The following is a 10,778-nucleotide window of genomic DNA, read 5'->3' as shown; positions in this document are numbered from 1 at the left end:
CTGGCCTCCTCTGTGGTATGACACGGGACAGGAACGGCATCTCAGCTGGGGTACAAGTCTTTCCACAGGCTGAGTTTGTTAAGATTTCCCTAAGGTTGGAAACTGATTGCTCTTTCCTAATTCTTAATGTCCAGCTTTGATTTGAAGACCAAGCTGCCCACCCTGCCTCCCAGAGAGGCTACCTGTATAGCCCTGAAAGATGACAGCCACTGACATAATTTATGTTATGGACAATACTCTGGGGAGGTGGCACTGTCATTCTCAGGTTGGGGCAAAATACCCCTGGCAGAATAAGGGCTCCCTTTTCAAGCTACCTATGAGCGCTGGTAGATCTTAGCTGCATAGAAGTCTCCTTCCTTGTGATATACCATACGCATGTACGTCCAGCTATTTGAGGCACCATCCCTGGAGGTGTTCAAAAGACAGGTTGATGTAGTGCTGGGAGGTATGGTTTAGTGATGATGCTCCTTGTTTGTTGTGTGGGTGTCTATATTTGTCAGTTAGGTTGACGGTTGGACAAGACGATCTTTAAGGTCCCTTCCAACCTAGAAGATTCTGTGATTTGCCAGAGCATTTGGGATGAATTGATCTCTACATAGGAGCTATGGAAACAAAGTGCCAATGTGCACCCTCAAAAACATCCCAAGCAGTAACTCTGCCACCACAATCAAGCGGATCAGAATAGCACAGGTCACACAGTGCCCACTCTGCTCCACTCATCCCTTTCTCCAGTTCACCCACAGAGGCTCTGCTGAGGATTGTGAAGCACAGGAGGGGTGCTGCAGGCTTTAATCTGGGATCTTTTCAGAAAAAGTTTTAGCCTTTTGGAATGGACAACCAAGGCAACCAAGGCCAGGACCAAGATGGTCCTCTTCTCAGGAACTACTCTGGGGATCTTCACATAAGAGCACGCATCTTATTTCTTGCAGTAAGCTTGCCATTTTATTTTTCACAAATACTCAGACTTCAGCTGCAGTGGTGTTTACACAGCACTTTATGTGGTATCTAGAGAGCAAGGGTGATGTCCTTAACAAACAGGATTATCCACTTAACCAGAAACAAACACAGATACCAGAATTTAAGTGTATAGTTTAGGCAAAAACCTGCAGTACCGTGTACCCAATCACACTGCCGACAGCCTCTTTTGAATTTAAAAACTAGTTAATCATAAAAACAGAAAAACTTCAGATATTTAAAAAATTAAGGTAGATGCACTGCCCTTGTGAAGATAGAGGATTTTACTGCAGTATATAAACTGTTGCCTAATTCTTCCCTTTGAGATGTTAAAACACATGCTTGTTCTACTGCTCTTGCCTTGATTACCTAAATGCACTTTTCACTTCCCAGCAGAGAGTCATTTTCTTCCTCCTCACAGACATGAACACTCAATTCTTTATTAAGCAAATGTTCGTGGTTTTTCAAACTGTATCCCAGCGCTCAGCTGATGACCTTTCTCTGAAAGTGAAGATGATGTCTCTCTCTGCTAGGAACAGAATCAATTCAGGGGGTGTCCTTCAGCAAGGGGGGGCGGCCCGGCAGGAGGGAGAGACCTGCACCATGGGCACTTAGAGGTCTGGAAACGTGTATTCCCCTGGGAGGCCTTCACTGGAAAAAAGCAAGACTTCTACAAACATGAAAAAAAAAAAAATCCACTTGCTGTGTTTATGGGTGATTTTAAATGAAGCAAAAGAGAGTGAGTAATGAAAGAATGAAGTCTCAAAGTTGCCTAATAAAGGAACTTTAATGTTCTGCAAAAGCACTGCCCAAGAGGCAAAGTTAAAAGCTAGATTAGTGTCTAAAACAAAAAAAAAAATTAACTTTGGGCACAATTAAAAGAAGAAAGGCAGGCAAATAAGGGAGTTAGGATGCTGCACCCATAGCTCAGTGCTTCATTGTGATTTCAGTACTACCAACTGCTGCCTTACGTGGTTTCTGGCACATCAGTGACCAAAAACCTGACATCGGACACATAAAGCTGTTTCCTTCACAAAACCATCTCTGAATCAAGAAAGGAAAAAGAGCAGGTACAACACCTGAAGCAGTTTGTGTCTATCATAAACGTACGGCGAATCACACATTGAGCATAATCTTTCCAGAATATCCAAAGAGGAAGACACGATTCTTCACATCACACGATACCTCGTGATAACCATAAAATTGATGTGACCCACTGCATCACGCATAGTGAAGTGGGTAATTAAAGGAAGATTAATCAGAGGTGTAACTACTTGAAACATTAAATTCTCTTCAACATCACAAGGAAATATAGCTGTAGAAGAAGGTGATATATTCCTGGGGGAAGATGGCACCATGTTATCTCTCTCCTCTGTAGAAGTGTTAAAATGCAAAAAATGGGCTTTGACTGATACACTCAAAGTAACAGCCCCTTTCTGGGTAGCTGTAAATCCAGAGTTAAAAACCTCTACAAACATGAAGCTGTTACAGAAGTTAGTATATGGATTAGCCCTTCCTGCCCTAAGGATCAGTGCAAAAATTGCCATCTTGGCAGAAATCAGATGATCCTCCCAGGAACATCCCTATATTTCTTGTATGATGACAAGATCACAAATTATCAGCTCAACAGATGTATAGTGAGCTCAGTTTGGCTGAAAACAAGAGGCAAGTCCAGCGGTCCTGGAGTGAGAGTGCGGAAAATTGAGTGTTTCACTGAGAATGTGAAATACTAGAGAAAAGGGGAGAGTGTGTCCATTTAGAGAGATTCTTCAGTCAGCAAAAGGCAAATCAAACGTCTGAGCTGGGGTGAATTTGTACAAGAGGAGAAAGTTGAGGGGAATGCAAGTACAACTGTAGGTCACACAACACTGAAGAAAAGCTTTTGTCTTTTTGGACCAGGAGAAGTAGGAATAAAAGTGCTTGGAGGAGGAAGGGAAATGCAGGAGGAGAAAAATAATTTTGTGGGTAAGCTGGAGTATTAGAGTGGTTTGGTTTGCAGGAGTAAGTAGCACAGAAGTGAGTAGCTCCACATGCTTGAGGATGAGAAGAAGGTTGGTTTATATGACAGGGAAATTAGAGAGGTAGAGGAGGGATGAGTATTTAGGAGCTTAAAAACAATAACAGAGGAACTATGGCAGTGTTTGTTGCTGATGAAACACAAGGAAAGAGATATGATCTTTTTCAGGATGTGGAACAACTCACAGAGACAAGGTATAAAGGGCCCCAGTGTCTGTGGGACCATGGTGGTGTCAGACATTTGCAAGTTGATTGAGGACTAAGAGCATTTGGAAATCATGTGGTAGCAGAGAGAAGGGATAGTCAGTCTGGGAAAGGCAGGGATGCTGAAGTTCCTGAGGGCTCTATGTGATTAGATGAATTTGGAGGAACTGAGAACCTCTAAAAAAAACTTGGAGTGTAGTGAGTATGGGGGAATACAAAAAATATACTGGAAGAAAGGGAAGAATGGGCCAGCCCCTCCAGGAAGGAGGAAAATTAAGCAGAGGATGCTGAGAAGGCAGGGAATGCAAGGACAGAGCTCCACAGGCAGGCGTGAAAAACTTGTTCCTTGTGTGGCCGTCAGAATTTGACAGATACCAAAATTATTTTTTCATACAAATTAAGGTAAAATGGGAAATGCATTTGTATTATGGAAGTATAACATAAATGTAAATGTCTAGAGAAGCTAAAAAGTGAGAAGACAACCAGTTCAGAATTTAAGCAATACATTTAGAAGAACTAAATTCTGCTTGCTGGAGTGCTTAGAGAAGCTGGACAGATAAATGCAAAGTTTGTCTGCACAGATTGAGGCCAAACCCTGAAGGAATTTGAGGAAAGGGTTACCAGGCTCTGGGGACAGGTTCAACAAGATCTAAGGGGTGAAGATACGCTACATCAAGAAATAAAAAAGGGCAGCAGTGCTGCTGGTGAAAAGACAGAGGGAACCACAGAGATCAGGAACACACCAGAGGGATGGCTGTGTTCAGTCCTGCAGCTCTTCATACTGACCAATATTCAATATTTAAAAGTGTCTTGTGAGCATGAGAAGAAAGTACTTTCAGCTTCCACGTACATACTTAAAAGGCAATGAACTAGGAAAAAGCTTAGTATCTGAAGATTATGGCAAATTTATATAAAAAAATAATACAAGTGCTTTTGTAAAAAAAAGAAGCAAATATGGAAAGACAGAGTCATTTATGCCTTTGCAAGAATCATTTAGCAGGTCTACACGCTGAAGGGAAGGATGTTATGGAGCTGTTCATATTGGAAAGCTGGGGAGCAAATAAGGGCGTTCTGAATAACCACGACTAGCAAAAAAATAGGTCAAAGTTTATCAGAAGTGTGGCAGCAGAAGTGCAACTTTATTTTGGCCTGTAAACAGGGGAAGTTTTGTGAAGGCACCCACTTACATGTTCCTAGAGGAACCTGGAAAAAACACTGGGCTGAACTCCTGTATCCAGACACAGCCAAGTCACCTATTTCGTAAAATCTATATCCTTCTCTCTTACATCTCTCAGTAATTACTTGCTTAGAGGTCAGAATAAAGATAAAACCTCTGTACTTCCCCATTATTGCTTCTCTTCACTGAGTTAAGGCTTCCAACCCCAGTGGGTACTTCAGAGCAGGGACTTCTTGTCGCTTCACAGGGGAGCTGGGTCTGTTAAACAAGCGTTGATGCTGCATTCCTACTCTGAAGAAAAATGTTTTGTGTCTTCCCCACTATCATTTGGTTACTCTCCAGCTGAGACAAGAAACCAACACACCCCCTCGGCTGATGAGGGTCTCAGGAGAGACCAGAACAAGGCTTAGGGCATCTAGAAGCATGAAGGTTTAAGTCGCATCCATTTAAGAGTAGAGTTGAGGCCTCATCAAATCCGAAGGTGTTGAGATGATGCAGTTGATACAGGAGTAGCATGTTTAAAGGCAGAGCCTGAATTTCTAATTATACTTTTAATGAGCTACATCACACACTTGGCAGGAAATAGGTTGTGCAGGCCTGATCCGTGCTGAGGTTTAGACTGTACACACTGCTTCAATCCACCAGCCAGTCCAGGCACCCTCCTCTCCCAGGAAGTCTTTCAACTTCAGAAGAATTACCCTAGCTGCATGGCTCCAAATTCCCACTGCCCATACATTGTTCTGGTATGATTTTGGTGATGTTTAAGACTGGACAAAGATTGGTTGTAATGGAACCACAAGCGATAGGGAGTCCTGTTTTACAGCCTGAAGTTTGTATCAGCAGGAGCAGATATAAGGGCACCATGACCTCATTTTAAAATAAGTCCGCACTGGATAAAGCTCTGTAATTTCTTTTTAATGAGTTTCAAGTGTACAGTGAAGGAAAACAAGGCAGCACTTACCTTTATTCCAGCCACGCTCAAAGATACACAGTGAACAGCATCCTATGCTTGGATCATGAAAACATGTCCTAACACCAATGGAGAACTGTTTTCTGGGTTTAAGGACCTGAGGACAGGTTGTCGAAATGCAAAAGCAGCACAGGCCAAGGAACTAGAGCAACCAGCAACACATCCTCCCATTCAAGGGGGACTACCCCCCAGGGATTATCCAGTGGCTGGATATTTGGTGGGTAGAGTTGGATTGGGCAGCTTCTTCCCCAGAGCTGCTGGTCCATCCATCTTGTTACAGACTTACCACGGAGTCAGTCCAGCACACAGTTCCAGTACAACTGGAACTACCATCATTACAACGGAAGACAACCCTTGGCTTTGAGGGCCAGAACTTCAGGTGCAAGTAGAGTATGGAAGTGACCCAAAAAAAAAAGTTCCAAAAAAAGTTTGGTATCCCAGCCCCTCCCCACCCACTGACAGACCAGACAGACTCAATAAGGTGGTGAATTGTGTTTCTTAGAGACCATTTAAAGTACATGAGCTGGTTACTATAACATGCCAGAGATTACAGTTGTGTTTATAGAGGAAGGAAATAAACTGCACGTGCGTGAGTGGCTATAATGCTGTGGACAGCAGAGTCCCTTGCTTTTACTCAGAGGGCCTTGGTGATTTTTCTTGCCCATGCATAGAGACACAAAGGAGAGGAAAGGGAACAAAAGAGGCAACATACAACATCTAAGAGAAAGAAATGGAAGAGACAGCCTAGGGGGACCTCAGCCCCCAGAGGAACAGGAGGAATGGGGCACCAAAGGCTTGTTTAGAAGAGTTCAAGAGAATTGCTGGTCTGGGGGCCTCAAGCTTGTATGCCCACCCCCTAAAATGATAGCAGTAAGTAGTACAAGCAGGCCCTGGCTCCTCTTCAGTAGATGCACTTCTGACCGTCCATCACATCTCAGTTCCACAGGGAATTAGGGAAGTGCTCAGGGGACGAGGGCTGCTTCACTCCAGATCTTCATCTCTGCCCTCACCCAAGGTGGAGAGGGATGGAATTGCAGGGAGATGAACTCAGCGCAAATGAAATGCTGGGGCATGGAAGTGAGCATGCAAAACCTAGCCCCTTCCCAGATGCCCTGTGAGGAGGAAAGGGGCTTCCCTGGCACATTCCATGAAACAAGCTTCTGCTCCTCCCAGCTTTTGTACTTCACTCCCACCTGGGAACTCCAGTGACGTTTTCCCCTGCCACCTCACATCCTCTATAGCTTAGACAGATCACAGTGTATCCTAGAACCGAGGTAGAGCTTCCTAAATTAAAGAAGTGCCTTCTTTCCAGTCTAGATTACAGGCTACAGCTCAGCTTGTAAGAAAAGACAAGATGCACTTTCCTCAGAAGACTCTGCAGAAACTGAGGAACAGAGCAGCTCATTTAACCCCAGGTTTGACAACACACTCAAGCAACTCACAGCTCTTGTTATTTTTGAAGGAGGAGAACAAGGGGATTGCTTACAGAAAGCCACAGCATTCCATGCTGCAAGTTTACTTCCAGCAGAGACCATTTTGGATCTAAATTCAAGAAAACCCATAGCAAGTCAGAAGATTTCAGTTTGATAGGCAAGATCTCTAGAGATCTAAGCTGCCAAACTGGGACATCTGATGTCACTCTGCAATACCCATGCCCAGAGCACCATTTCCCTTTGAATCCCTAGCTAACCATTCCAAGTATTTTTTAATTCCTGCTGCATGCTAGGACTTTGTAGTAGCAGAAACAGAACAGGTATTCATAATCAGAAAGCTATGTGAATTATTCAGTCTCATCTGGAATACCTCCAGCCACCTTCACCTCCATCTGCTACATAGTGGGCTTCCTTTGACATTCAACCCAGTAACACAAAAGCAGAACATTCCCACTCTACCACTACCCCAACGTCTTCCAGAAAGCTACAAGCTGGTAGAAAGCCACAGGGTCCTGGCTTGTGTCTGCATAGATGTAAGGAACATTTGACACCTCCCCCCCTCCAGACTCCTTACTGTTGTTCTTTTGTTCATTCCGGTAGGAGATTTTACTCCCACATGTGCCTTCTAGATAGTTACAAAACTCCTTAGTCTGTTGCACTTGACTGAGGTAATCATGTAGGTTCTCCTTTATAACAACTGAAATGGCCATGTTCAGACAGCAAGTTATCTGAAAATAAGGACAGGCAGAATAAGTTGTTTCTTTAAGTGCTCGTCTCTCCATGGCTAGAGAAATCTAGATGACTATACCTAGCTCAGTCAGATGGCTCGCAGCCACTGACCACCACAAGCTAGCCTTTATTTCAGAAGCTCAATGAAAAGCTTAAGTCATGCTGCCACTCTTTTTAGGCAGAATACTAAAGAATCTCACATGCTGAAGTCCTTCATCCCCAAAGGCACCGCATTAAGGCATTCTTATTTTGCTAGAGTCCGCACAGGCACTATTTGACAAGCTGACATCCAAAAAACAAGCCACAAAAATTCCCTGCAGAAGAGCAGGAGCGTTAGCTACCCACTCCTCCTCTCCTTCCCTTTCCTCTAAACCCAGATGACCATCCCTAAAGCTGCAGCAGCTGTTGAAGAGTCTAACCATGTTCAATAGAGCGCTTCAGAGTCCTATACAGAAGACAAATTAAAACCAATAAAGAAATCAATGAAGAAGCTAGGTGGAAGGGGAGGGAAGGAAAGATTCAGGGGCAAGAAGAGACAGGCAAGGTGACAGGGGACAGTAGGCTGCAGACTGAAGGAGCTACATTCAAGTAAAAAAGTAGACTGGAGACAAAGCAATAGGAAAAAAAAAGGAAAGAACAGAAGGGCAAGTTACACCAAAGGTCCCCCAGAGACTTCCAAATCCCCCAGCAGGGAAGGGACTTGCCAACCCACCCACTCCAGGGTAAATGCCCCTCATACTTACAGGTTTACCTGACCTGGCAGACAGAATTCCCCATTTCTACAGTGATGGCCACCCCCAATTCCTTCCACTACTATGCAAAGCACACCATTTCCATAATAAGTGTGGGAGTTCCAGCTCCACCACCTCCCTTCCCCAAGAACTGAAATTAACACATAAGCAACCAAGACCCTCCAGATCTCAAACCAAAAAAGAAAAAGTTTAAAGTACTCTAGAGTTGGTGCTTCTTCACCTTTGATCCTGGGCTTTTTGGTACTTACTTACAATCACCACCACCACAATGGCACAAATCACTCCCATCATGATCATCATCTGGAGAAAGAGATTGTCAGAGAGTAATACTCAGAACAGATTGACAAGTTCACATCTTCCCCGACAGCCAGGGAACATAAGACAGACCCTGAAGGTAAGACAGCCAAGTCTTCAAAGTCTTTCCACAGTGAAAGAATCCTAAGCACTCGAAATAGTTCTTAAGCCCCAACTATCCTCTCAAAGCCATGCAGGAGAGGACTAGCCCCATATCCTTCTGATGAAGGAGATACTGGCACTAGGAGACTCACCTTGCAGTTCTTCCACCAGTACTTCCTTTTGAGTTTTGCCGCACTACTTTCAAACTGTGAGGCACCAGCCTGAAGTGCATCTGCCCGATCATCTAGCTCTGACAGTTTCTGGTCTCGTTCCAGCACCTTGTCTACATTTACACGCATTATATCAACCACCTGCAGAAGGAAGAATAGTAGCAGCAGTTATATTGGTAAAGAAAGTTGAAGAAGTAACTTGGCCAGTAACTAACACTGAGATAGTAACAAACCAAAGCCCCAAACGAGGCAAAAACATCAGGTGAAAATAGCTTTCAAGTCATTGCCCACTTTCAAGTGGGGAAAAGAATCCTACACACCCTGCTGAAGTATCAGTTCAAGTACACTCAAACCAGGTCCTCAGCCTCACATAATCACCTGATTTTAAAAGATCTCAAATCCAGCAAGCCTAAGCCACCCCACTCATGAGTGTAATCATATGCTCGCTCCCGGATAACTGCAAAGATAACTTAGAGCTACATGTTGCTGCCCCAGTGAGGCATAAAGTCGTTACTGCATGACAGCAGCCAAGCTACAGACACTGACACTGGAAAGTCAGGCAAGGTTCCTCACACATTGAGCCTGCACACAGACGGTTCCCTTGAAGGAGGCAGGGATTAAGAGTTGTCCTGGGTGGCGTAGAGCTTTATTTCTGTAACAGATGCATGATGCAAGCTATCAAAATTCTAACAGCCTCGCTCCTTTAAAGTCACATGTGGAATTAAGCAGCTTTTAGATATAATAAAAAATAAAAATTCCTTGTCAGGAAGTGTAGTGACAGGACAAGGGGTAATGGTTTTAAGTTGGAAGAGGGGAGATTTAGATGAGATATTAGGAAGAAATTCTTTCCTGTGAGGCACTGGAACAGGTTGCCCAGAGAAGCTGTGGATGCCCCATCCCTGGAGGTGTTCAAGGCCAGGCTGGATGGGGCTTGGAGCAACCTGGTCTGGTGGGAGGTGTCCCTGCCCAGGGCAGGGGGTTGGAACTCAATGCTCTCTCAGGTTCCTTCACACTCTAACCATTCTATGATTCTGTAATAAAGCAATTCCACCTCTGCTCCAGTCTGCCATCGTACTTTGTGTACTTTCTGGCACTGGCATGACAAGAGCGTCCACCCCCTCAGCAACAGACGCCTGTCAAGAACATGGTCGCTGCAGAGCAGTAGGAGAAGGGTCCAGACAGCCTTGGGGAAGCTGGCACGGCTGGCAGGGAGCTACTCACCTCCTCCACTTGGGCCTGCGTCTGCTGCAGCCGGCGGTTACTGCTCAGATTGGGGGGTGGCCCGGGGGGGCCTCCACCAGGGGCTCCCCCCTCGGGGGCCCCGGGAGCAGGTTGCTGAGCTGGGTCAGACCTAACAGGGGAAAAAAAACCACACACACAGGCAAAAAGAAAACCCAGTCAGCCGCTCAGGAGAGAGGAACCCCTCCACCCCCCCCAAATCCCCCCAGACCCCGGTGTCCCCAGGCTGGGGCAATGCTGGCAGCAGCCCTGAGGGCCTGCGCCCTCCCCGGCGTCTGAGGAAGGGGCAGGCCCAGGAGAGCAGCGGAGAGGGGCCAGCCCCGGGGCTGGGGGCTCGCAGGGTTCGGGCCTACCCCGGCGCTGCGGCCTCCCGGGGCCTTGGGGAAGATGGAGGGGGATGAGAGCCGTTTGGCCGCGGGGAGGTGACCGGGAGGGCAGCCCGCAGCGTGCCGCAAGCACCGGGAGGAGGACGGGGCCGTGCCGACGGGGAAAGCAGCCCAGGGGGACAGCCCGGAGGCAGGAGAGCCGGGGTGGGTGTGGGACGGACGGCAGCCCCCGGGCGGTTGGGCGCAGCGGTGGCCACCGGCCAGGTTAGAGGCGACCGGGGGTGGGGGGCGCGGTGGCCCGGAGCCCCACACACCGCCGGTGGGGCGCGGCTCACGCACTCACACATCCCCCCCCTCACCGACTCCAGGCGGCGGGCCCTCGACGGGGGAGCGGGACCGCCCGGGAGAGGGG

General features: G+C 46.4%; 1 protein-coding gene across 1 annotated transcript; it reads right to left on the bottom strand.

Moving 5' to 3' along the window:
* Positions 1 to 5,798: 5,798 nt before the first annotated feature.
* On the bottom strand, positions 5,799 to 10,187 carry VAMP1 (vesicle associated membrane protein 1; the record flags this gene model as incomplete). The annotated part of the gene is made up of 4 exons (XM_014957085.1): positions 5,799 to 8,084; positions 8,484 to 8,535; positions 8,784 to 8,942; positions 10,023 to 10,187. Coding segments are annotated over 4 exons (393 nt in total), but the record flags the coding sequence as incomplete, so codon positions are not given.
* Positions 10,188 to 10,778: the final 591 nt, after the last annotated feature.

The sequence above is a fragment of the Calidris pugnax genome, unplaced genomic scaffold (genome assembly GCF_001431845.1).
Source record: "Calidris pugnax isolate Ruff unplaced genomic scaffold, ASM143184v1 scaffold225, whole genome shotgun sequence".
NCBI classification, from domain to species: Eukaryota; Metazoa; Chordata; class Aves; order Charadriiformes; family Scolopacidae; genus Calidris; species Calidris pugnax.
Note: the sequence above shows the minus strand (reverse complement) of the source record. Positions and strands in the feature narration are given on the sequence as shown.